The 25,747-nt window shown below is 53.2% G+C and overlaps 2 protein-coding genes across 3 annotated transcripts; one reads left to right on the top strand and one right to left on the bottom strand.

Annotated features, from left to right (window-relative positions):
* The first annotated feature begins 168 nt into the window (after positions 1–168).
* On the top strand, positions 169–16,301 carry ZDHHC9 (zinc finger DHHC-type containing 9). The gene is made up of 9 exons (XM_026072153.1): positions 169–471; positions 9,366–9,526; positions 10,111–10,269; positions 11,256–11,393; positions 11,541–11,589; positions 11,885–11,987; positions 12,299–12,402; positions 12,924–13,092; positions 13,869–16,301. Exons 1-9 carry the CDS (start codon positions 305–307, stop codon positions 13,971–13,973), a joined length of 1,155 nt encoding a protein of 384 aa, XP_025927938.1. The 5' UTR covers positions 169–304; the 3' UTR covers positions 13,974–16,301.
* Positions 16,302–16,673: 372 nt separating this feature from the next.
* On the bottom strand, positions 16,674–25,144 carry SASH3 (SAM and SH3 domain containing 3). Of its 2 annotated transcripts, none has more exons than XM_026072158.1 (8): positions 24,968–25,144; positions 20,464–20,559; positions 20,055–20,204; positions 19,821–19,962; positions 19,577–19,740; positions 19,182–19,388; positions 18,554–18,704; positions 16,674–18,419 (listed from the first exon to the last, which is right to left on the bottom strand). In XM_026072158.1, exons 1-8 carry the CDS (start codon positions 25,019–25,021, stop codon positions 18,232–18,234), a joined length of 1,152 nt encoding a protein of 383 aa, XP_025927943.1. In that variant the 5' UTR covers positions 25,022–25,144; the 3' UTR covers positions 16,674–18,231. The 2 variants fall into 2 exon arrangements, with proteins under 2 accessions (XP_025927943.1, XP_025927942.1); XM_026072157.1 differs by having other exon boundaries at positions 16,674–18,416; positions 24,968–25,118.
* Between the last annotated feature and the right edge of the window lie 603 nt (positions 25,145–25,747).

The following is a 25,747-nucleotide window of genomic DNA, read 5'->3' as shown; positions in this document are numbered from 1 at the left end:
GGCTTTGGGGCCCGCCGTGGCCGCACCCCTGCGCCCCCCGCCCCGGTCCCGGTCCCGGCGGGTTTCCATGGCGACCCCCCTCCCGGGGCTCAGTGGGGTTTCTACGGCGACGGCCGCCCTGCGCGGCAGTGGGGCCTGCCGCGGCCCCCCGCCCGGCCCGCGGCCCCGGTGCTGACCCGCTCTCCCCTTCCCTCCCCTGCAGCGCCGCGCCGAGCTGCGCCCCCGAGGATGCCGGGGGCGCGGGCGGCGGAGGAGCAGCGCCTGGACGTGTGGCGGCCGCCGAGGCCCCTGTGACAGCCCAGCCATGTCGGTGATGGTGGCGAGGAAGAAGGTGGTTCGGAAATGGGAGAAGCTGCCGGGCAGGAACACCTTCTGCTGCGATGGCCGCATCATGATGGCCCGCCAGAAGGGCATCTTCTACCTGACGCTCTTCCTCATCCTCGGCACCTGCGCCCTTTTCTTTGCCTTTGAGTGAGTTTGCCGCGGCCCCAGCCCTGCTTGGGAAGGAGTTACCGGGCCTGAATGGCCAGATGTAGCCCGAGGCCAAGGAAGGGGCTTTGGTCAGGGTTTGTGGTTTACTTGGTGGATTTGGGTAAGGGAGGAGAGTGTGGAGGGGAGGAATTTGGCTTAGTGTGGCTCTCTGTGGTGGGTTCTGCTTCTTGACGCTTAACAGATTGAATCTTGAGATTTTGGGGGAGGGTCGGCTCTTCTGGAGCTTTTCCCCCTTGCTGGCTCCTGAGGCTTCTTGGCCCGTGGTGTGACCCTGGTTCTTCATTGCTGCAGGTTGTGTTTCCGTGTCAGCTTGTCACACTCTGGGGATCAGGGCTTGCAGCCCCATGTGTTGAGCATAGCTGGAGGTGGCAGTAATTGAGATGAACGCTCCTTGTCTATGCTTGGAAGGGATGCTAGTGCATCACTGCTACAACTTAGATCAGTGTAAGCCTGGTCTGCTGGGGCATGGCCTGCATTCCTGCCTGTTTGCTTGCCTTGGCAACGGGGTGTGTGTGACTGTCAGGTCAGTCAGATCGGGGAGGTAACTCAGCTGAAGAATTAACACAACAAAAAAGCACTCAGCTTCCTTGTGTGGGGAGTTTAGCTCTGATCCAACTTACCCTGCAGCTGCTTGATAACTAGCTGTAGCAGAGTGCTGAATTGTAGCTGACCCTCCCTTGAGCTTAAGCCCTGGAGTTTGGAGAGGATCTGTCCCATTTTTAGATTAGCTCTGCAACCTGGGGAGCTGCAGCCAAAGTCTTTGCTGCTGCTRAAAGAGTAGGACCTTCCCCCTCCCCTCCGGCTCTTCCATGCCCAGCCATGTGAGCCTGCCTCTTAAGTGAGCTGGGTTGGGTAACTGATCTGGCTGTAAACCAATCCTACTAAAAAATAAATAAAAATTAGCATGTGTTTGGCTAACAGTAGTAACACTGGGGTGAAGTATGAGGAGGGGGCAAGGCTGCCCCTTTGAGCATGAGGAGGAGCTTGGATCAGTTTAAGCAATCGTGAAACTTTCCTTCCTTTGACTCTGTCAGCATGTTTATGTCATTCTTAGGGAGGTGATGATCCTAAATGGTGTTGAGTAACACAAAGGCTGTGCATGCATCTTTAAGCCAGGAAAGCAATCTAGGCAGTACAAACAAGGAAGAAACTATTTGCTAAGTAAGCCCTGGTTATTCCTTCAGATACATAAAGCATTTGGAAAAACAGGACTATCTCTGTGCTGGTCTGCCCAGATGCTAGCCTCCTAGACATCTTCCCCAGACCAGGGAACTTGTCTTGACTTCCTCTGGTTCAGCATTGCCCTCCCTAGCTCCTTTTGTTAGAGGGTACTGCTGACAGCCTTGGAAAGGTCTTTCTGGAACAGTCCGTAGAGACTTGTCACATCCAAGCAGAAGTGAGGAAATGACTAACATCAGGCCTTGGTCAGGTACAAGACTGTTTTTTCTGCTTAGTTGCTGTGTGGCTTTGGAGACAGGTGTCATACAACTATGATACAAGTGGTTGGGTTTCCTGCGTTTTAAAAGCCAAAGCGATCCCTGACTCAGTCTGAGTTCATAGGTAAGAAATGTCACCACTGTTTTTTTCCCCCATCTGAAAAATGGGGCTAAGACTTCCTGCCTTGCAGAAAGAATTAATAAGTGTAACTGCTCCAGAAACATTTATTACAAGGGATAATTGCTCTTGCCCCCTGTGGTGCTTGTCCTCAGCAGAAGAGTAAAGCAGTGTTCCCCTCTGCTGTGTTTACCCTTACCATCTGCCCTTTGCAGGCCCTGTCGTGGCTACGTGTGAGGTAGAATGAACCACGCTTGCGTTTCCTGTCCTAGGCTGTGTTGGTAGAGCTGGCAGTGTGATGGATTAGTTTGGCTGTAAGTGTAGCAGGTATGTGACTGGAAATTCTTAGAGATAAGAATCTTTCTTCCTCTCTGTAATCTGAAATCCTTTCCTCTGCTGTGAGAGGTGGAGGCCTTGGGAGCGATCGCTTGTACTCTTGCTCACAGGGAGACATCCAGGACTTGCCTTGTGAGTAAAGCTGGAGGGTCATCTTTGTGAAGGCTGTTTGCCAAAGTGAAGTTCTGCTGGGAATGTGAATTGTGAATTTGAGTTGACTCTGCGGAATGGTTTTGATTGGGGAGAATGGGAAAAGTTTGGAAAATCTAAAATACTCATTTAGATGATGAAGCAAAATAACTTAATATTTTCTGTTTGAAAGAGATGGCTTTGTTTTGAAATTGTTTGGAATTTTTGAATTTGGGGAATTTTGTGGCAGGGATAAGAATGAAGCCTTACCTTTCCAGCCATAATCACACCAAAATGTCTCCATTTCACCGACCAAACTGAGAGGCCAATCAACAGGACTGCTTGAGAGCCCCATTTGCCTTTTATGTCTTCAGTGTGCATTTGAGTGTTTTGCAGAACAGTCTCTGTCTTATTTTTTATCTTTTGCCAAGTGTGTTATTCATTCTTTTCTGCTTTTGGCATATGCTTTGGTGTTTGCATGGAAATTCAGTTTCCTCCTTAAAGTTAGTTCTACAGAGGAAGGATTCCAGTTGTTAGAATTTGGTTTTGGAGAGAGACAGAATGAGGTGGGTGGAGGAGTCTTTTTAATTCTTGTACGCTAACTGCAGGGATGCCAGTGTTTTGAATGCTTATTTCATTCAGCTGAATCACTTGCGCAGTCACACCTTGTCTAAACAAGAGTTGGGGATGCCTGGAGTCAGAAAATGTCTTGTTACACAATCTGAGCCAGTGCTGGTTTGATGCTTGCCCTCCAGGCTGCTCTGGCTTGGCTCCGATTACAAACATTGTTGCTGTAGAACTGGTGGTGACTGGCATCGTACGTCACAAGATAAGCAGCGTTCCTCGCTGAAAGAGTCCTCCCCAGCCGTGAAATGACAGCGTCTCTCTTTTGGCTGCTGCTGGTGGTAATTTTTTTCATGCAGGTCCGATGCCATTGGCTGATCTGCTGCATCTCCAGTGAAATGGTCTGAAGCCAACTCAGCCCTGCATGCGGGAATTTTTGTGTTTTTATTCTCTAGCCCTTAGAGCTATGACCTGGAATCGCATTCATATTTTCATCTAGGAAAGAGCAAGACCTGGAGGATTGATTCCAGTTATCAATATTCTACCTGAAGTTCCRGCTCCTCCCTTTCAGATAAAGCAGAGGGCAATGTAGTTGTGACGACTTCTGAGGGAGTGATCTGCAGTGGCTGGAGTCCTCTGTCCAAGGGCACCTCTGTTACCACTACCTTGGCAGAAAGCACCTTCCACTGTATAAAGGCTGAGAATGGTCCCTGCAGTATCTGAGACCTATGTTTAATCAGATATACTCTATGACTATGATGTGTTGCATAAAATTATGTTTAATATCCTGTTTGTGTTATTTTTAGACATTTATTGGATATGTAAGCTTTTGTGTGAGGGCACTTAGTTATCTAACTATGCTTCTAGTATCTGAGCATGAAGAGAAGCAGAAGTAAAACCCCTGTGAGACAGGTTTTGGAATTAGGATGATGAGAGGTAACAGCCTCTCTTTGACTTCTGGAGACTTTATCTTTTCAGTTTATCAGTGTGGCAGTACTGGTTCTCCTTAAGTCAAAGGCTTTCAGCTCTCCAGAATCTAGAGAAATGGATTTCTTTTTTTGTCTTGAGCTTTTCAACGTAAATTAAACACTCAACATTTGTAAATGATATAGGCAAGGTAGCGCCTGCAATGCCAGGCTCCTGAAATGACTGCTGTTTGCTTTTCCAATAACCAAGTGTGTTTATCTCTCTATTCTTTCTACCTTCTTAGCTATTAGAGATTAAAATTGCTTTGTTTTCTGATGAGTTGAAGTACTTATGTTGATACTTCATGTGTCTTAGTTTTCTGCTTTTTTTTTTTTCTCAAAACCCAGACCTCCAAGGTTTTGCATTGATAATATGTGCTTCTGAAGATATCTTTTATATCTGATTAGGTTTGTGTCAAGCACTGTCAAAACTTATACAGAAATTAATAATTGCTTTTTAGTATTTTTACTTTCTCTGATAGAGGTAAACTCTGCATCCAGGGTTCAGTTCATTTGGCTTGTGAGAATAGGCTTCTCTTTGTGAGACTAGCTGCTCCCATTTTTTGAATTGTATGCCATTTGTCTGGTACGTGGCATCCTTTTGAAAAGAAAAACGTTGCTTCCTTTTCTCATCATCCTCTACCTATAAGCGCTCAAGTTTCATCACCTTTTTAATGTCAGCTTGTCCATCTGAAACAAGAATTGGAGAGTGTTCTTCATTGCCTGGTGCACGTATCTTAAGGGCTTCAGCCAGGAAAACCCCACTGTTAGATCCACCCCTGTAGTGTGTACGTCCTGTGTGGGAAATGGTGCTGTTACAGAGATCTCAAAGTGCTGTCTCCCTGTTTGTGCAGAGATTTGAGCATAGCTGGGAAAAGAACAATAACTTCTGTGTAACTTTTGTCTTCCATATAAAATCAGTTGCTGTATTGGTTAGGTTGGGAATGCCTGGAGTGAGCTAGCAGTGAAACTGCACTTGAATTGAGACTCTAGCAAGCATTTTCTGCATCACTATTGATAGATGCAGACAGCTTCTCTAGACAACTCATGTTCTGCCTGAACACTGCTTGGTAAATGACTCCAAACTGTAGCATTATAGTGCACCAGTTGCCCAGATTTTTAGAAGACCAGTTTCCACGCTTACAGTAAGTACATTAGCTGCTGGAAATCTTCCAAAGTCTGGGAGATGCAGATGACTGTAAGTGCTCTGCAGTTTCTTTCTAATGAGGGTCAAACATTTTGTAAAGATATTGCTTTGCTTTGTTATTGTTCATGACAAGTAAACAGTTTGGTTGCACATTAGTTTAAGAAAGTAAATAGATGATTTGCAAATGAAATTTAAGTGAATCGTAGCACAGATCTTGCACTAAACCCTGCAGGGACCTGACCGTGAGATGTGTTGCCTGATGAACGTGGCTTAAGTCCACTCTCATTGGGACTGGCATGTTTGTTTTTCCCTTTCTCCGGAACTTTGCTTAATGTGCTGGTTGCATCAAACCTTCTGAAATGTTCTCAAAATAATCAATCATTGCACCATAAACTCGTAGCATCCTCCCATCTGTTGCTTCTTGCTGCTTTTTTTTCCCCCCTCCAATCTTTTTTCCCACCCCCCCATTCTAATGACTTCTTTGTGCAAGCCTTTCTCAAACTAGCCCTTCTGTGATGTGTTGCAGTCATGCTGTGTTATCCAATATTAGATGACAAGACGCTCAAGAACATAGATGTTTTGAGGGGTGGGGGCTGGGGAGCACATATCCTTACATCCCAACAGTAGGTCTCTGTTGATTCTTAGTTTTCGCAAACAAAAGGTCTTTAAAATGCCTGTTACTTACTAATGTAAATGAATTACTGAGCCTAATTGTGCTGTAGACTAGGCTTAGAATGAATACTCTCTGGGCTAGTAAGTGCTGCATCAAAACCTCGCATGGTGGCGTGATTGGTTGCTTAGCCGTTCTGAAAGGTGCTTGGCCTTGGAGGATGTACTGGGCATGTTTTCTGAAAGATTCCTTTTTAAAAACTGTCTTTGTCATGAAAGCGCTTGTTTCCAGTGCAAGGAGGGGTGGGAGGCATGCGGTGGGCGAAGTGTTGAGTCTCAGGATGCAGCTCCAACAGTTTCAGTGTTGCGGGTGGTTTGTCTAGCTCTAAAATCTTTGACCTTGCCTCCAGGCTGTATTAGGGCAGGGTGATACAGCGATGCTATTAGCACTGTCACCTGAGAAAGCAGAAGGCATCTGCTCAGCCCCTGCTGTGCCAGGGTGCATTTGAGTTACGGGGTTCGAGTATCCAGCACAGCGCCTGGATGTTTGCTCTCTACCGGAGAGACAATGACAACAGAATAATGGCTCAGCTGAAGAGAGATCTCATGCACTTCACTGAATGGCTGTTCAAGGAGTTGATTAACATTAATACTTCAGGCTGTGAGTTTCTAGATATCTTTTCACCATCAGATAGGATGACAGTCATCTATTGTCTTCTGGGGTTTTGTCCCTGTCCTCCCTCCTACCCAACTCTGGACAGACTTGCAATCTGTCTGGGTTGGCTGCTCTTTCCTTCTGCATTGGGGACCTAATCTGTCCTGTGTTTATGCCACACTGGGAGCAAAAAGGAAGGGCCTAAATACAGGTTGGATAGTGCTGTTTTTCCTGCCATGGAGGAAAGAATGGTAGTGTGCAGATCTGCCATCTCTTAAAATTGCAAGCTTCTTCCCATTCTACTTTGCAGTGTGGTAACATTAATCTTGAGGCTACTCCTGATGTACCTCAGCAGCAGTAGGACTTGCTGTATCCCCAGAGGGCAGGTTTTCTTACCAGGATTCATAGAAAATGGTCAGCAGTGCGTGAGTCACATCCCACGCTTGTGCTTGTAAGCAGACCGAGCAGGGAACACACAGGTCRCTGCAAGGACTAATCCTGCTTATTCCTGAGTACTGTTGTGTAAAGCTTTCAGATCTGCGCCTGGAAGAGTACACCCAGCACAGATCATGTGCTTGCAGGTAATAAATCTCTTTGTCCACAGTACACTTAAGAAACTTATGAAGATGTTAGTATATATCTGAGACTAGAAACTCTGGCATAATTTCAGCTCAACTTTAACACCATTTTAACAGCATGCATCCATTTTTTAAGCCCATAATTTGTCCTTGTGGTTACAACAGTGTATAAAAGCTGTCATGTCAGTTGGGCAAGGGGGCAAGTTCCAGGCCTTTGAGGCAGACTTAGTGTCCAGCTTTTACAAGAATAAATCTATATTCCTTCCCAACAGTGGATCCGAGTTGCTGTTTAATTGGTGACGGACGTGCAGCTCTCTTTCTAGACTTTGTCCTTGCAAAGGGAAGCCAAAGTTTTCTTAGGCTGCGTTAAGACAGTAAGTCCAGCCCTTTGACTGCTCAGTGTAGCTTTTCAAATGTCATGAGCGCTTTGCATGTGGACAGCTTTAAAGGCTGTGTTGTTTTAAGTAATTATAGAGTTTGTAGTGTCTAAAATTAACCATACTGGTTTGGAGGACAGGCTCTGTGCAGTGCTGTGGACACTTCTTTTTGCAGCTGTGGCCAAAGTATACGGTAGTGTAGCTCTTGGCTTAGAGTATGTGTGTGTTTGGTTTCTGAACCTCATTGCACAAAGCGGACAGTCACTGAAATCAAGCAATGGCAAATTAAAATCTGATGAGCCTTCCTGCAGTGAATGATGAGTTTGCAGAATTTTGTTGCTGCAGAAGAGCCTGTTGGAGCTAAAAACTTCATAGCGTTCAGAGAAGATACGGATGAGAAGACCATCTGAAATTGAATGATTAATCCTACAAATGGCATAAAAATGCCCTTGATGAGGATGACAAATTCACTGGAGAGGATAGTTCCAAGCCTTTTACCAAAATAGCCTTAAACTTTCTTGGAGAACAATTGGGTGCTGGTGGATGGGAACAAGAATCTGGAACAGGAATCCATCTCTGCAAGGGCAGGTATTACTTTGACATCTGGGTACCCAGCTTCAGTGGCAGGAAGCTGAAGATGCAAGGCTTGCAAGGAAAGATGAAATTTTACGCAAATGTTAGGGTTTGGGTTGAATTTCCATTAAGCTTGTAGGAACTTTTCCCAATATAAACAGTGTTTTCTGAAGGAACCAGATTAAAAATTTGTTTGTTCAGCCCAATGCCACTCTAAAGCATGACTTCTGTACAGGCCTTCTGTATGGCCTGTCCTGCAGTGCCTATAAAGGTGCACTTATGGGGGGGGGTGTCTAGAAGTGACGTGGGACATAATAAGATTACTCTCCTTGCTCCCTTTGCACTGTCTCAATCAAGGGGATTAGCAACATAGACTTCTTTTTAGGCCTCTCTGTATTTAAAAGCAAACAAGCCTTGCACTGTTAGTGGTGTTGAGCTAAGTTAATTTGCTCAAGCCATGCTTTCTGCTGGAAAGCCTTGTCTGTGCTGCTTAAGTGCCCTGATCCTAGTGCAGGTTTTCTGGTTGAAGACTGGCTCCTCATGATGTTTGTGGAGATTACCCTTCTAGAGTGGGCAGTGCAAGGTAGGGGTGAGCCTGGAGGGTCTAGGTGGGTATTACACATGTATGTGATTAAGGCCTTTACTCCTCTGTTTCCTGGTTATATCTTATGAAGCTTGCTTTTTCTTTTCCTTTCTTAAACTGGTGTTATCTTGGGGCAGGCATGGAAAGACCTTTTCTGCTTTATTTGGAGCTTTCAAGTCCCTTGTCTCAGAAAAGTAAAGGAGGCCAGATGTTCTGTTGTGTGAGAACACTGCACTTCTAAGTGAACCTTTTAGTGAGAAGCATGGGATATAGTTAATCCTTGGAAAGTAATTCATGTGGTAGCGGAAGCTGTCTTTTTAGGGAACAATCGGAGGTTCCCACTTCTCCTGTGCTGTTCCATGCCTTTTGGCTCCAGTGGTGGTCTCACAGACAAAGCCCTGGGCACTTCCCCTAGAAGTTTGGTCTGTTCCTTGGCAGCTAGCTGCAGTGTGTGTCCTCTAGGCGAGCTCCTGCGAGCCTGGCCTTTGAGCCGGCAGGTTGCATGTTTGTTGGTCACCCATCACTCTGAATAAAATGGAGCTGGAAACAAAATTAAATGCTGAGATGTATACTATATTCTAGCTGGTTACAAATGTAGTACTTCTGATCATGACTGATTGTTACAGCTGCCTCAGGGATGTTACTGTGTGGTGGCTGGGGTCGGAAGAAAGTGCTGAACATCTCTCTAGCTATAATGGTTATGCAGAAAAGTCTGGACTCCGATGTCTTGCCAGGTTTTTAGGCCCTGGCTCATATGGGCCTTGCTTTGGTCTGATTCATCACCTCCTGGCATTTCTCTGCAGGTGTCGGTACCTGGCAGTCCAACTGTCTCCAGCCATCCCTGTGTTTGCAGCAGTTCTCTTCCTGTTTGCCATGGCCACACTCTTGCGAACAAGCTTCAGCGATCCTGGGGTGATCCCGAGAGCCCTGCCTGATGAAGCAGCCTTCATCGAAATGGAGATTGGTGAGTGCTGAGCCTAGAGACAGTTGAACTGGTGATAGTTGGACTAGCCTGTGCGTTTCTGGCATACATATGGACTGCATTTGGTGCAGAGCCTTTCTTCCCTGCTGGCCCTCCAAAAATGGGGATTGCCTCAAATCTTGCCACCTGCTGGCTAATTCTGCTTGTCTGAGTCTCAAAAGAATGGTGTGGTGTACCTGCTTCCCTTCCCCAAACGGAGGCCTTCTCACAAACTGCTTTTTCTCTTGTAGCTGTGTATAGACAAACACACCAGTTTGCTCTTGGGAAGGGGTGCAGGAAGCTTGTTGTGAGTCACTTGATCTTTCAGGTAGAGAGGAAGTTTGGTGGATGCATGTCCAAGCAATGATTTTTTTTCTCCTTGTCTGTTCACTTGGCAAAGTTCTGCCATCTCTTTGCCTGGCTTGTAACTCCTAGGTTGGCTCTGGAATGTGCAAGGAGAGCTGCGGCTGCTGGCTCTATACCCAGCAGGCTCTGATCCTACTGGTAGAGTAAGTGGGGAGGAGAGTTTTTCTAGGCCTGTTGTGTCATAGCAGCAAGTCTGATACCTGCTTGATTTTTGCTCTCAGAGGCCACGAATGGGACTGTGCCACAGGGTCAGCGCCCACCCCCACGGATTAAAAACTTCCAGATCAACAACCAGATAGTGAAGCTGAAGTATTGTTACACATGTAAGATCTTCCGTCCGCCCCGTGCCTCTCACTGCAGCATCTGTGACAACTGTGTGGGTGAGTAGAAGAGGCCATGCCTGCTGCAGTGTCTGTGCATTACATGAGAGCGTGTGGAACAGAACGGGTGAAGATCTGGACCTAGTCTCACTCCACATCTAGTCTCACACTGTGCCCACTTCCAGCACCAACGGAGGGAAGCGCAGGACAGTGTTGGCTGGACAGATGAGAACAAACTACTTCATCTTAAGCCCAAGGAGCTGGAGATTTGTGCAGAACCTCAAGCCAGATGGTTCATCTTTGCCAGTACTGCTTTGACAATAATTAGTCTAGTATACGTCTAACTTATTTATATAAATGCACAATTCATTTCTGAACTTCACTGAATTGCTGGCTTTGCTGGGCTAGAGGGTTTTGCTGGAGAGCTGCTTGTGTGAAAACAGCTCCTTGCTTCAGCTTGAAACCTATCACCTGGTGATCTTGCTGTTTCATTGAGTGCTCCTTTTGTGTTTCTCCTACTGCATAGCAGTTCTCATAGCCCTTTTGTATATCCTAATTAGTTCATATTCAGCATCCCTTCTTAAGGAAGAAATCCTAATCTTTTTGATCCCTGTCTTCCTATGCAGGTTACCATCCCTTTGAGTGTTTATGCAGCTTGTTGAGCCCTCCTCTAATTATTCTGGAGGAGTAAAGCAGCACATGGGTTAGATAAGAACTTCTGAAACCCTAGACCTTCATCTAACCTGTATGCTGCTTTAGCTAAAGTCATTATACCTCAGGTCTCTGTGAGAGAAGACGTGCATGGGGCCGATCTCTTAAATTTTATTGTAATGTGTAAACTCGCTCATCAGTAAAACAGTTTTGTGGTCTCTTACCTGGCCTCCCCTTTTACTTCTGGTAGGGGACTCTCAGTTGACAGAGGGTTGGACTTGATGGCCTAGGGAGTCCTTCTCTGCCTTGTAAATTTTTGAGTCTGGGGTGCAGGAATAAGTGTTCGTAGGCAGGACCACAGCAGAGCAGCACTGATCTCATTTTTGCTTTCACAGAACGCTTCGACCATCACTGTCCCTGGGTGGGCAACTGCGTGGGGAAGAGGAACTACCGCTATTTCTACCTCTTCATCCTCTCGCTCTCACTCCTCACCATCTACATCTTCACCTTCAACATAGTCTATGTGGCACTGAGTGAGTCTGGCTGCAGAGAGATGGTTGGCTGGGCTGGTTAAGGGTGAGGGAGGATGTTGCAGACCCAGAAGGTGATGGAGTGGGAAAGGGAACTGGGCTCCGCGTGATGTCCCAGAGACCAAATGCCTCTTTCTTTTGTTTTGTCAGAATCTCTGAAGATTGGGTTCCTGAATACGTTGAAGGAAACCCCAGGAACATATCCTTCCACAGCACGGGAGAGTTGGCTTCTCCAAAGCCTGGAGAAGTGTGAGTTGTGTTATGGAGGAACTGGAAACTTTATGCCCAGGGTTCCCTAAGGAGTCTTTCAGGGCATTTTCTCCTTTGTTTACAAAGCAAGCAACAGTTTTGTGGCCATTGGGGGGTGGGTGAAGCAGAAAGCAATGATGAGGCAAAGGACAAGAGAAGCAGGCTAGTGTGCCTGGGTGTAGGGACACAGCTGGGGTGGGAGTGGGTGTAATCCCAGGCTGTTCCCAGTCCTTAACTGTTCTCACTGTCCTGGAGGTGCTCATCTGTTTCTTCACCCTGTGGTCAGTTGTGGGCTTAACTGGATTCCACACCTTCCTGGTGGCGCTGAACCAGACAACCAATGAAGATGTAAGTAGTCTTTCTGTTCCCCTGAGCCCTCTCCATTTCTCTTCAGTTTCTCCATTTGTCACAGCTGCATCCAGCCTGCTGACATGTTCTGCTTGTGCTGAGGCAGGGCTCTGTGGGCAGATGGCAGCTCTGGAGCAGTGGCTTAGAGAAGCAGCATAGTTGTCCCTTCCCTTGCAGGGCAGATTTTTGCTGAGGCAAGCAGCCCTGCCCTTCTTTGCTTGTGTGTGAGCAAGGCACAAGGGCTCTTGAATTCACCTGGTGATAGGGGTGGCTTGTTCTGCAGCTCTGAGCTTGTGCCCCGTACATTGCAGATTAAGGGGTCATGGACTGGGAAGAACCGTGTGCAGAATCCCTACAGCCATGGCAACATAGTGAAGAACTGCTGTGAGGTTCTGTGTGGGCCTCTGCCCCCCAGGTAAGCTCTGAAAGGGCAGGCCTGCTCTTCTTCCCCCAGAGCGGGACTCTGAGGAGCTCTGCTTGTTTGGGTAAAAGACCTGGCTCCCTTTTGCCAGCTCTGTGTGTTGAGGGCTTCTGAAGGCCAGTTGGGACACAGCCTTTGGAGAGGAAGATCTTGTGTTGCCTTCCTTGCATGTCTCCAGTGACTCAATGTCACAATGTGCTACCTAACCTCATGTGCTTGGGAAGCAGTTGGAGCAGCAACTTCTCTTCCTTGGGGGAGAGTAAGGAGAAGAGACTGTTCCCATGGGGCTCATTTTGGGGGGATACCCAGCCTCCGAACCAGGCTGCTCTCTGGGGTGCTCGGTTTTCACAGGAGAAACCTAGATGCTACAGACCAGGGTTAGGCTGTGCACAGCCTGTCCTGGGTGGGGGAACCCCTTCCCTTAACATTTGTCTTCCACCAGCACTTGTCCTGCTAGGAAGGGAAGTTGACTTCGGGTGAGGCACTGGTCTGACTGTGTGATACTGTTCTTGCAGTGTCTTAGACAGACGGGGCATCTTGCAGCAAGAGGAAAGCACGGCTCAGGAGGAGACGTGCACACGGGGGCCCGGTGCTCAGGAGCCCACCACTGCTCAGGGCCCCTGTGGGCAGCCAGAAGAGAGCAGTGCTCAGCAGAATGACGGCAGCCTTCCTCATCAGAGTGCCGTGAGTGATTTCCTCTACGTGAGGTGTGACTGGGACAGGCCTGCTCGGAGAGAAAGCTGAGAACATGACATAACAGGAGCAAAGTGACACTTGGGGCCTTGCTGAGATGCTGCTGGCAGAGACTTGTTGTGGTCTAGCCCTGGAAACAAGCATCCCCCTGGAACTGGCTGGGAGGGTGCTTTAGCTCCTCTTGGTTCCTATTCCTAGGTTGACCTCAAAAGGAATGAACTGGTGCCCTTGGAGGCCAAGAGCAAAGGAGTTGGGGAGGGTAGGGAGATTGCAGGTGTCTTATTTTGGCACTGAGTGCAAGCTGAAGGGGTCTCACTGGGACAGACCCTGACAGATTGGGGACTCTCCATTGGAGATTCACAGTCCCGAACAGCCTGCTCTAGCTTTGAAAGCAGCCCTTCTTTGAGGACGTGGTTGGACAAGAGCCTTCCAGAGGGCCCTTTCCACCTAAGCTATTCTGTGAACATGTTGAGAAGAGACTAGGTCTTCCCCTGCTTGGGCAGGAGCAGTCTGTTTCTGTAGCGGAAACAGTCCAGACAACTGGCTGGAAAAGTCCTATAGCTGCCCGTGTTCCACATCTTTATGAAGCTGCTGTTTTGCCTGTTTGCTCGACCYCTGTTCTTCTTTCCCTGAGCACAGCTTGGACCTCTGCCCACTGAGGCTGGAGGTGGTGGCTGCAGGGCAGGTGGGCCATGTGTCTGTGTGGACAAACAGATGCTCTGTGTTGGGGCATACTCATGTGAGTCTTTACTCTCTTTTCTCTCCAGGTCCCTGTGCCATCCCTGAGCAATACTGAGATGCCAGAGGAGAAGCAGCCACCGGCTGGGGAGCTCCCGATCCCATCCCAGGACACTGGGCAAGCAGAGCACTAGCCTCTGTTTGAAAGGGAGAACTTTCTTGTTTTGTCTAATCAAAGCTGGAAGTGATTGAGGAGAGGAGGAGATGGGCTGGATGGCAGGCAAGCGATTCCTCATAGCCATTTTGCTTTAGTCGTTATTCACCTCGATTTGCAGGCAGTGTGGGCTGGCACTGGCCCTGCATGGTGTAAAAGGATAATAAGTGTGAGTAGCCCGTGTTGATCATTAAGGGGCGCTCACCACCACTGAAGCTGGTCTCCCTGCAGGTCGAGGCAGGACCTCTTGCTCTGCAGGTTGTCCTCAGTGCTAAAAGCCAGCTCGGTGGCCTGGTCTGTCCCTCCGTCTGGCCCCAACTCTCTGACCAGATGACTTGTGGCTGAGCAGCTCAGAAGCGACAGCGGGGTTGGCCTGCTCCCTGCTGCTGAGGAGTCCTGATGGGAAGGGGAAAGCAATTATGGCAGTAACGTCCTCTCTCCCCTCCTCCCTCCTTCCTCTAATTTGTGGCATTGTTTTATTGGTTAACGTGGCAGGGGTTGTCAGGAGACACTTTGGTGCCAAAAGGGCCAAAACGACTGGGAAGGTGTTCTGCTGACAACGCTTTTTAAAGTAGCTTCCTTCCCATACTCCCTCTTTTAATGTGACTTAGCAGGTGCGAGAGTAGTCATGGCGTGGGCCCTCCCTCCCATCTTTTCTCTGGGGCTTGTGTATAACTGGGGGCTCAGGGGAAGGAGGGGGACAGCCCACCTTCCTGCTGCTTGACTCCACCCCATGCCCATCACAGGATGGTTGTGTGAGGGCTGTGTTGAGCAGAAGGGGAGGGTCTGCCTGTGTCACTAGCTCTCTCGCCAGGGCAGAATTTGTTCCCGGGCACCTGCTCCGAGCACAGGCGCTCCCTCCCCCTTTCCTGCAAGGTTGTGGCACACCAAACACCCTTTACTCTGTAGAAGCTCAACCCTGATTCCTACCTCCCCTCCTCTCTCCACCCATTTCTCAGCCATCCTTGACTGGCTTTCAGGGTCTTAAATCCTCTCTAGGTCATGCTGGCTCTTATGGGACTAGCTGTTCGATGTCAGCCATCTGCACCTTCCCAGAAGAGAAAGGAGATGCTGGGGCTGAGCAATGGTGGGAAACCTCTGCCCTGTGGCAGGGGTCCCCTTCCATTGCAGCATTCCCAGTTTTGGGCCTATTGATGCCTCTGGTGGCTGGGCTGGGATGGCTTTGTGTCTGAGAGGCAAAGCTCTTCCCCACATCAGTTAGAGGTGGAAGAAACACCATTTTTTGCACTGGCATTCTCCATTCCCTGCCTTGTGGGGCCAGTGCTTCTGTGTCCCTGCAGACATGAAGGGAGTGGATGACAGACGGTGGCTGTCACAGGAGGGCCCTGTCAGGGCAGTCCTGCTTATTTCTCTCTGATACTTCTGTCTCTGTCCCAGGAGACTTCAAAGGAATTGTTCCTCCCTCCCTGGCCTCACACTTTAAATCACTTTCTCCTCCACCCGCTATCTTGAAAGAGGAGGAGGAGGAGCCCGGTCCCTCTGGAGCCCTGTGTTTCTCACTCCTCTTCCCTAGCTCCTTGCAGTATTGACCTGCGCCTTGCTGGGCAATGGGTGAAATAGTGTTAATGTGGTGACTGGTGCTGCCCTCTCTCCCTGTCCTGCCTACAGGAGTGCTGAGGACTTGCCTCTGGTGAGAAGGCAGAGCTGCTGCCCTGGGGTTGGCCAGCTAATTCATACCTGGCCTGGCCCTGCCTCTGGCCTGAGCTGCTCCCCCCAGGCTTTTACCTGGGAAGGAACTGCTGCTGTCCCACCTCAAGCAGGGCCAAAATTACTCCACTTTGCAGCCATTGCCACCCTTCAGCCAGATGGTCAGACCCGTCCTGTCCCTCCTGGCAAGGCACAAGCTGGGGTTGGGGTCCTGGGGCCTGGGGCTAGCACCAGCCTTGCCGCTTGCCCTGGGGTGCTGTGCCCTGCCCCGGTGTGTGCCCCTCTGTGCTGGGCTCTGGGGTGGGAGACCCCCCTGCCTCTCACATCTGCCCCAACACGCTACTGACCAAATCTCAAACTTGTTGCGAAAAAGCGTATTTTTCAGTTTTACTAATCTATTTTCTAATGCAATGTGTCGAGTGCTGCCTGCTGGGGCAGTCGCAGATGCTGCCTGCACCTGTGGTTCCTGTCTGCTCTGTTCAGGTTCTCCGTGAAGGAAGTTTGGGGGCCGGGGGGTTGGGGTTTTTTTGTTGTTGTTTTGTTTTGGGGCTTTTTTTTTTTTTGAAACAATGAAGGAAACTTAATTGGTTTGAAAAATGGCTGAGCTGTAGCCTCTGCCTCTGTCTGTCTGTGCGTGCCCCTCCCCCCCCACAAAAAAAAAAACAACACCCAAACAACCCAAAGCCCAGGCTGCTGCCTTTCCCTGGCAGCTCTTCAGCCCGTGTCTTACACTTTCGTGGTGTGGTCAAGCCAGCCTCTGTTATCTGAGTCCCATCAGTGCCTCACGGTGGCTGAAAGGAAGGGGAGGGGGGTGGTGAGAAGGCTCTGCAGCCTGCACTGAGCAGTGATGGAGTCCATCGGGCAAAGCAAAGGGATGTCCTGGGAGATTTTAAATTGACTGCAGCCTCATTGAAAATGCACTGATCCCTTCCTGGTGTAGAAGCAGGATAGAGTGCCTGGCTCCCCAGCCCTTTCCCCAAGCCTTTGGCACAGGTAGGAGGAGACCAAAGGCTAGAGCAAGAAGTATTAGCACGCTTTATTGGAGTCAAGCGCAAAAGAACAAATTCAGTGCCCGCATGTGGATGCTGCGGTGCAGGAGCTGAAGATGTGCAAGTGCAGCAGTGAGAGCCTGGCCTGAATGGGCCTGGCCTTGGCAAAGTAACTCCTGGGCAGAGCTGTGGGTGCCTTGGTACCTCAAGATGGGGATTAGCTTGCTTATTTGCTATGGGCCTACTGCCCAATCTTGTCCTGAAGAAGGGGAGCCTCTCTAACCTGGCCTGTGCTTTGGCTACTGCCTGGCTCATGTTCCTCAGCAGGGAGGCTCTGCAGGGCCCTGGTGCCTCAGCTAGTGTGTAGGTGGGGATCTGGCCCCTCTGGAAGGAGCTGCCCAGCTAGCTTGTGCTGTGATGTTGCAGTGTTAGCTGGCAAGCCCAGTGCAGAAGCTATGGGGATGACAACCTTACCCTGCTTCTGAACCAATCCACCGCCGGGGCAGCAATCCTGGGAGAAGTGGAACAGTTGGTGTTGGCTTGGCCCCGGCATCTTACCTTTGTGGTCCCTCCAGAAGTGCTGTTGGGTAGTGGGTACCGTGACAGGCTATGAGCCTTTGGGGCTGGGGTATTTGGCCTGGATGCTGGGGTCTCTGCTTGCCCAAAGCTGAGGGAGCTGGAGCTGAGGGAGTCCTGCACTGGCTCAGCCCATGGTATTTCTTCTCCCCAGCTTGCCTTGTGGTGCTCTGGGGCCATTGAAGCAGCTGGGCCCTTGCTGGGCTACTGTCAGGGCTCGACTGAACCTCACCTCCCTGCCCTGCTTGACCCAAGCTTTCCAGGAAACCTTTTCCTGCCCTCCCTGTCTGCTTTGCTTGAGCTTCAGCTGTGTGAGGAAGATGCTGGGGGGGGGGGGGGGTAGCACAGCTGCCCTCCCTGGCTGTGAGTACCTGGCTCAGTGGGACTGCTGTGCCTCTGCTCTCTTGCATGCTTTCTGCTGGGTGCTGGGTGCTGCTCTATCAGTGCCTGCTGTGGACCTCCCTGTCTTTGCTGAATCCAGTGCGCTTGTGTTTGCTTAGCCTGGGAGAACTCTTAAACTGTGGGCAAAGTGGGATAAAGCCCTAAGAGGCAATACAGCCCTGGCTGGTAAGCCTAAGACTTTGCCCGAGGTCTCTGTTGGACTCTCCGGAGTGCTTGGAGTGCCTGTTTTAAGAGACAGCGCAGGGCAGCAGGGACAAGGCAGCAGGGCATAAAATACCCTCGGGCAGCGAATGTGTTGCCTTGGAGGGCTGAGGAATGAGCTCGCTGCAGCCTCGCAGTGCCTGCCCGCAGAGTGGGGCTGGGAGCTGCATCTGGGGCTGAGAGCTGGATGCTGCACCGCTTTCAGGAGCGATAGCTCTGGGCAACGGGGGACCCGCTGCTGGGGCTCGCATGCTCTCTTGCAAGGCTCCCACGGGCTGGGGGGAGCAGTTGCCTCCAGTCTGGTCCTGCTGCCAGGCCAGAGCCTGAGCAGAAAGCAGCTGTGGGCTCTCCCCATCAGTGGGGCAGGCCCGGGAGGGGGCAGTCCAGGAAGGCAGGGAGGGCTCAGGAGGACTCTGTCAGGGAGAGTGCCTGCAGCTGCCCCTCGGGGCCTGTCAGCTCTGTCTCCTCCCGGCTGCCATCCAGTGTTTCCGATCCTTCAAAGCAGCCTGAGTCCCGGGGAATGTCCCCTTTGGGGTCCATGGGGGAAGGCTGGGCTTCAGAGCTGTCTCCTTCCTCTGTCTCACTCGCTGCTGGGAGAGACAAGCCAAAGTTAGTGGGCAGCAGATCCCTGCTCAGGGAGAGCCAAGGCTGCCGGGCAGGTTTGGCCCACAGGGCACAGGCTGATGTGGGGCTTCTCCCCCAGCCTGCCTGGCCCATCCCTTACTGTCGTAATCCAGGAGCAGCTCGGCAGCTGTGAGCAGCTTGACACGGTGTTGGGGGTCTGTGATGTTCAGCTCATTGAGGTGGGTCTCCCGCAGCTCCTTGAAGTCCTCCAGGGTCTGGTAGCCATTCAGGAGTAAGGTGGAGGTGTGCTCCTGGGGCAAGAGGGCAGCGTGCTTTGTGGCAGGGAGGCGAGCCGAGTGCAACATGGCTCTGCGGGCTTCCCCCTGCTTGGCTGCTGGTGCTAACCCATAACCCAGGCTCCCACCTCGGCTTGCTCTGCAGTGAGTGCTGGCCCTGAGCCATTGGCGAGCCCTGGCTGCAAGAGTCCTGTGTGTCCCTGTGCAGCAGTACTTGGGCATAAGGTGGAGGGGCCCAGAGGGACAGGTCGTAAGGGGATAGATGAAGGGGTGCTGGGAAGCAGAGAGGTTCCCTGTCTCCCTCCTGCACTGCTTTGCTCTCCTCCTTGTGATCGCATCCTTTCCCTGCTTCCCCTTCTCTCCTGCTGCCCAATATGCCCTTGGCTGGCCATGCAGTCCTGCTGCTGCCTTGGGAGCCTCTGCCGGTCAGGCAGGCTTGTGCCCACATGCCCCTGTACCCCTGCGGGACCCCTGGCCTACACTGGACCTCACCTGCAGGTTGATGCGCTCTAGCAGCTCGTGGAGGGTCTTGGGCTTGGGCCGCTTGCTCTTGCTGTGGCCCCGGCTCTTGCGGGCAGGGGCTGTCTCCTCAGGGATGACATCCACGTAGATGAACTTGAAGGAGCCCACCTTGTTGTTGAGCAGCCCGGTCCAGGTGCCCACGGGTGGCTTCTCAATGATGCTGATGATGTCCCCTTTCTGTGCCAAGGAGATGGGTGTGAGGGCTTGGGGATGGCTGGGAGAGCTACCACCATGCCTGGCACCCTTGGAGGGGTCCCCAGCCACCCTCCTTCCCACAGCTGTCTGGCTGGCACCAGGTGCGAGCCCCATCCCTCGCCCTCTGCCCCAGCTCGCCCCATCCCTGGGCTGGTTGTGGGGTCGCTCACCCGCAGCTTCAGCGAGTCCTTGTCGTAGGGGCTAGGAGTGAAGTCTGTGTGGACACGGGCCCTGCCACAGAAGGGGCCGGTGTATGCTGGGCTGCTTTCCTCCAACCGCAGGCTGTCACGGTTGTTGCCTGCGGGGCTAGGGCTGGGGCTGGACACTTCGCTGCCTGCAGAGGGGACAGTGGGCCATCAGGGCTGGCCTGGCCCTGGGGCAAAGGGCTGGGGTCCTGCCTGGGGCTGCACTCACCGCTGGACAGCTGGCGGCTAATGGATGGGTGCCCATCTTCCTCCATCTCCAGATAGGAGAGGGGCACCTTGTCTTGGCTTGACTCCTCTATGCTGCTGGCTGGGGACAGGGAGGGCAGGGACCCCTCTTCCTCCACATCTCCCTGCCGGCAGGAACAGGGTTAGTGTTGGGGCAGGGTTTGTGGGAGCAGGGGCTGCCACCCTGCTCTTCTGGCTGCCCAGGCACCTGGCTCACCTTCCCCTCGGCCAGCGCTTTCACGGCCATCCTGCCCATCTTCCTGTTCATGGTGCGGGAGATGACGGCTCTCCACTTCTTGCCCAACTTCATCCCGCTGCTCCGTGCAGCATCGTCAGGGCCGGTGCTGCTGAGCTCATCCTCAGGGATCTGGGAGGGAGATGGAGAGCAGAGCCAGATGCCCAGTTACCCATGGCCTGGGCTGCAGTGGAAGCCCTCTGGGACCAGTGCAGCACCAGGGGGACCAGTCGCTCAGGTGAGCAGTGATTGGGGGGCCACGTGGGTGTGGGATATGCATTGGAATGGGATGCCCCATGGGAGCGGGATCCCCATGGGAGTGGGATGGAGCAGGTTCCAGGAAGGGGGGTTGCTGCTGCTGCTGCTGCTGCACATAGGGACAAGCACTCACATTCACATCCAGGTTGAACTCCTTCTCGGACACCACGGGGGAGCTGACTTTGGCCTTGGCAAAGTCCTTGAAGCTGCTGGAGCGCTGGAGGGAGAGCTGGGGGGAGGCAAAGAGGAGTGAGGGCTTCTCCACAGTGCTGTGCATGATTCATGCCTGCCCTGACTCCCACCATCTGCCCTGGTGCTGGGCACCTCAACAAGCCGAAACAGCCATGGGGGCAATGGCAGCATTCAAAGAGGTTTTGGCTGGTGCATCCTCCCTGGTTTCTGCATTGTGCCGACACCAAAGAGCCACAGCATGCTGTGAGCACCCCAGGGCCTGGACATGCTCCAGGAGCCCAGGGGGAGGCAGAGACCCAGTGTCACTCATGGTGCCTGGGCAGGGGCTGTGCGGCACAGCGCTGGTTGGTACTGCCCCAGCTGCTCACTGCAGTGGGAGAGCTGGGCTGCTTGCATCCTGCTGCATGGGCCTGCAGGGCCACATTAACCACCCCTCCTCCCGACTTGCATTGGGATGCTCCCCTGGGGCTCTGCCAGTTCCTTTGACATCTCTGCCAGAGGATTGCTCTGGCGTGGAACCCGCAGAGGGTCCTGAGGCCACAGGGTCAGGATCTGTGGACTCCAAGCATGGCAGGAGATTGACACCCTGCCCCCCCTGACAACACCACTGTCCTGTGCTTCCCTAGGCTGGGAGAAAGCCCATCGCAAGCTCTGCTGACTGCTGTGGACGTCAGGTCCCTCAGATCAAGCACCGTCCAAAGCCAAAAGCATCTGCCAGGCAAACAGGCTTAGTGCTGGGAGCTGCTGCTCCTCACAAGGGACTGCTGGGTAAGAAGTGCATTTTGCAGTTCCCAAATCGTCTTTAATTTTGGTGTTTTTGTGGCAGTCCCTGCTCTGGCACCTGCTGCRGATGCTTCAGCATGGAGACCGGCACTGCTGGTCAGGGGGCAGCCAGGGTACAATGTTGTGCTGACACACTGCTGTTGCGACATGTGTGCTGGGTATTTGCCAGGAAAACCCCAGGGCTCCGATGTGCAGCTGCTCTGCTCAGCACCCAAATGCAGGCTGGCTATGCTGGCTCGCCCCTGCCGCGACCCCTCACTCAGCCAGGGATTTTGGAAGCAAGAGCTGAAAGTGGAGTGGGACTGTCCTGGTGCTCCTGGTGATGCGGGGGGGTCTCATAGGCCACCCCGAGGGAAGGTGCTGGCACGTGGAGGGTCCTGCTGCTGTGATGGGTGTGTCATGGGTTGGTCCTCCCATCAGCTAAGGCTGTTTTTGGCTGCTGAGAGCATGTAAGATGCCATGTGGACGTAGTGTGAGTGAGAAGGACCACTGCTCCCCTTGCATTTCAGCTCCAGGCCTGGACCTGGTGACCTTATCCACATTTTCTGCCTGCGATCCTCATCCCTCAGCCTGAATGGTGCCTCCCATGCTGGCATCTCAGCAAATTTGCTTCTAATTTTGTGGCAAAGCCACTGAAGAAAGTTTCAAATCTCAGTCCTGGTGCAATCCTTGGGACTCCATGGCTGCCTCTTCCAGTCGTCCCGTTGCCCGACTGCCTGCCTCCTGCTTAGTGGCCTCCTTGGCTCTTCTTCCCCTGTCTCCATGTGCTCAGGGTAACTTGGGCTTTCCCATGCAGAGCTTAGCTGAGGGAAGGGTTTCCCCGCACCAGGAACACCTTTGGTGGCAGCCGGACAGCCTGGGGACCCTGCACAGCATGCGTTTGCCTTGTCTCAGCTCGCTTTCCTTAACGCGTACCGAACTCTTGGGTGCACTTGCTGCATGGTCTCGTTGTGGTTGCCGGAGCATCGCTGTTTTGGCTGGGGCTGTTGGTTTTTGCTCTCCAGCTTACACCAGGTCTCTCAGTGCCTGGCCGCAGGCCTGCTGTGGGAGCAGGTTTGTGTGGCCGGGGCTGTGTGCGCTCGGTTTCTGGCTTCCCCGCGCTCTCAGAGCACACACAGACTTGCTCAGTTTTGCTTTTACCACAAACGCAGCAATTTCCTTTCGCAAGTTGCTCTACCCCTCCTCCACGGGCTCCTGCTTAAGTGGGAGGTGAGCGAGGCCCTTTCCAGCCCTCTGTGATGGCTGGCCCTCCTTGGACACGGCCTCACAGCTTCCTGTCCTTGTTCTCCTTTTTGTGGGCTTGACCAAGCATCTTTTACCATTTATTTTTGTAATTTCTTTGGAGACCGCTGGCTTGGGTGGGAGAAACCTGGCTTTATCCCTGGCCTGACTTTACTCAGCAGGAACATCTCCGGTCTTCGTGTGCTTGGTTACAGGAGATGTTGGTGGGGCCTCCGCTCACGTGCCAAGGCTCTCGAGCTCACCAGAACCTTCCTGCCTCCGTTGGCCCCCTTGAGACAAAACACCTTCGCGTTGTGGTTTGGTTTTTATCCTTGCATTGAACACAAACAGCACTGGGCCATCAGTGCTGGATTTGTGACATCTCCCAAGGCATCAGCAGGTTTCCTACCTGGCCGCACTGCCTCTAGCGCTTGGTCTCCTCTGCCCAGATCCAAGAGTGAGTGTGCAACCACCTTGGCTGGCTCCTTCTGACCCACATCAGCCTCCCACCGTTTTGTGCCTGGACAGGTTACACAAACAAAATAACATCTGTCTGAGCCTGCAGGCAGCCACTAAACTGTGCCTGGGAGCACTCAGGCAGGGGGCACCCAGGGTTTCTCATCGCGTACTCATCCAGCACCTGTCCACAGCTGAGACTTTCTGCTGGGCCACCCCATGGCTGAGCTTGTAGAAAATTTGCAAGGAGATCTGCCTGTGCCCTGTGGCTAGAAGGAGCTGATGTTGCAAGAACAACCGTTTAACACACAGCACAAAGCAAATCAGGAGGGTTTGGGGAACGCGGCGGCGTGTGGCTGCACAGGCGGCAGGCCCACAGGGGCCTGCGCTCGGTGTGCTGCCGCATGGGAAGTGGGGCAGGCAGCAGGGGGGCTGGGTGCGGGGCCCAGGGCTGCCAGGCCCTGCCAGCAAGAGCTGCAGCGAGCCCCAAGCGGGAGCGAGAGGGAAGTGAGAGCGGAGGGTGCGGCTGGGCAAGGGGAGGGGATGCCCGGCTGGGCCCTGCCACCCTGGGCTGGGGCTCTCCAGGCCACCATGAACATGGGGATGTTTTATCCAGATTTCCCCAGGTGGCTGGGGAACTTCTCTGCAAGGGTGCAAGCCTAGAGGACGTGCCTCTGCAGGGACTTCTGCCTGGTGCGGGCCAGGATGGGGCCCTGCATAGGCGTCTGCACAACCCTGAGCCCTCTGCTTCCCTTCGCAGCTCTCCACTGCCAAAACTGGGCCATCAGTGCCTGGTGCGGGCCAAGGCAACTTCTTGTGCAGGAGGGACAGGGACTGGATGCGTTTCTGTTGTCAGCAGCTCTGAGCAAACACCACTGAAACAGTGGGGAACTTGGAGCTTCCCACGCCCTGCCCCAGGCTGCCTGCAGACTCAGGCAGACTCTGACTGTGCTCAGGGCGACACTTCCTGTGGTGGCCTGCTTGAGAGCCCRTCCCTGCAGGGCTGTGCCTGCCCAGCAGTCGTTGCCACCCTCTTTTCCTGTAGGGCACAAGCCAGCCTGAGCTCAAGCCTGAGGGAAGTGTTTTGGCTACCAGACGGGAGCCAGGAAAACTTGGGGTGTGCACAGTGCTGGGGGAAGGCAGATGCTGCAGGTCAGTGTGGACAGCAAGGGTGGCTTGTGGCCCTCTCTGCGCCCAGGCAGCCCCTAGGGCAGCGAGGCTGGTGGGCCTGCGGTGCCACAGCGGCTGCTCCCGGCGCTTGGTGGAGCGRTGCCGGTGAGCTGTGCCGGAGGAAGTGGCTGGCACATGTGACGGGGCTGCAGCCTTGCACTGCCTCGACCGCAAACACCTTGATGCAAGCACTGCAAGGGCTGGGCTGGGAACTGCGCGCCTGGCAGCCTGCACGCGCGCTGCAGCAGCCCCAGAGCAGCGAGCCTCCCCACCCCCTGGCAGGAAGCAGCCACCCACACCTCGGGCAACGTGTGGGGAGGGGGAGCCCGCCCTGCTGCCCCGGAGCGCAGAGCCCCGCCGGCTCCGCAGCCTCCCCGGCCTGCATCCGCGCTAGCCCTGGGGCCGTGGCCATCTCTGCTGTCTGCAGCACCCCAAGGTGCTCTGCCCCCAGAGCCAGGTGCAGGCAGGGCTGCCAGTTCTGTGCTGCACATCCCACCGGGGCCTGGGTACCACAAACCAGGGCTGGAGCAGGATGCAGGACAGTCTGGGGACAGGGTGTTTGCTGGCTGGGACTGAGCTCTGGCAAGGCCGCTGTGGCCCACCATGGCAGGGGCTGACCGTGCCGGACCCCTGGGATGCACAAAACTCTGCCCCGTGGGCATCCGAGCCGTCCGGACGCACTGGCCATGTCCTCCAGCTCTCCCAGCCCCAGGGTCCTGCTGGAGGAGGGGTGGGCAGCCTGGGGCTTGGTGGGTGCTGAGCCCACAGGAACACCCAGGGGTGCCAAGGGGCTGCAGGGTCCTGCTGGCRCTTACCTTCTTGTGACCTGGCTCCTTGTCGCTGGCGTTGGAGGGCTTGCGGCGCAGCATGGTGCTTGGGTCCAGGGGCAATGGCAGAGGGCTCAGGGCAGCGCCTGGCACGGCACGTAGCGAGCGCGCCGGCACAGACGCCAGGAAGCGCACAGGAAGCCGGCGGTCACATGAGAGGTGCTTGCAGCAGCTCAGCCCCAGGGAGGCTGCCTGGCTGCACTGGCTGGGGCAGGAGGAAGGAAACCCTCCTCGAAGCTCCCTCCCTGCCCAGGGCCCCTCGGGGATTGGGGAGTGCCCAACTTGCACCCTGGCACCACAGGGTCTGAGGTGCAAGGAGAGTCCCTCAGTGATGCTGCTACAGGAACCATCTTCCCCCATGCAAAGGCCAAGGATCCCCATCCTGCACGCCGTGTCCCCTCCTTGTGCCCACCAGACTTGTCCTCCTCAGCAGTGCACAGTGCCCAGACTCTCTCTGCCTGTCGCTGTAGGATGCCTGTGTCATGATGTACTCTGCACCCGTGGGTGTCTCTGCATGTCCCCAGGTCTTCCCTGGGCCATGGCTGGGAAGCAAACATTGGAGGGGAATGTGCATACCAGCGCTCAGCCATCCAGCATCCTCAAGGCAACCAGGGCGCTGCCGCGGTCCAGGTGACTCCCCTGCACCATTTACTCAGGTTCCCCCATCTTTGGTCAGAGCAACTTAAATCTACTCTTAATGTGCCTTGTCTCTGCTCAAGCAGGGCAGGTAGCGTGGGCAGGGTCGCACCCATGGGTCTGGGGCCATGG

Source organism: Apteryx rowi, unplaced genomic scaffold (genome assembly GCF_003343035.1).
Source record: "Apteryx rowi isolate R43461 unplaced genomic scaffold, aptRow1 scaffold_338, whole genome shotgun sequence".
Taxonomy (NCBI): Eukaryota; Metazoa; Chordata; class Aves; order Apterygiformes; family Apterygidae; genus Apteryx; species Apteryx rowi.
The sequence above is the reverse complement of the archived record's forward strand: the minus strand, read 5'-3'. Positions and strand labels throughout refer to the sequence as shown.

Coding starts and splice junctions, on each gene's coding strand:
- ZDHHC9 (XM_026072153.1), top strand. CDS start 305: ATGTCGGTGATGGTGGCGAGGAAGAAGGTGGTTCGGAAATGGGAGAAG. Junction 10,270..11,255: donor CATCTGTGACAACTGTGTGG/GTGAGTAGAAGA, acceptor TTGCTTTCACAG/AACGCTTCGACCATCACTGT. Junction 12,403..12,923: donor TGTGGGCCTCTGCCCCCCAG/GTAAGCTCTGAA, acceptor CTGTTCTTGCAG/TGTCTTAGACAGACGGGGCA.
- SASH3 (XM_026072158.1), bottom strand. CDS start 25,021: ATGCTGCGCCGCAAGCCCTCCAACGCCAGCGACAAGGAGCCAGGTCAC. Junction 19,963..20,054: donor AAGCGCTGGCCGAGGGGAAG/GTGAGCCAGGTG, acceptor TCCTGCCGGCAG/GGAGATGTGGAGGAAGAGGG. Junction 18,705..19,181: donor TAGAGCGCATCAACCTGCAG/GTGAGGTCCAGT, acceptor CTCTTGCCCCAG/GAGCACACCTCCACCTTACT.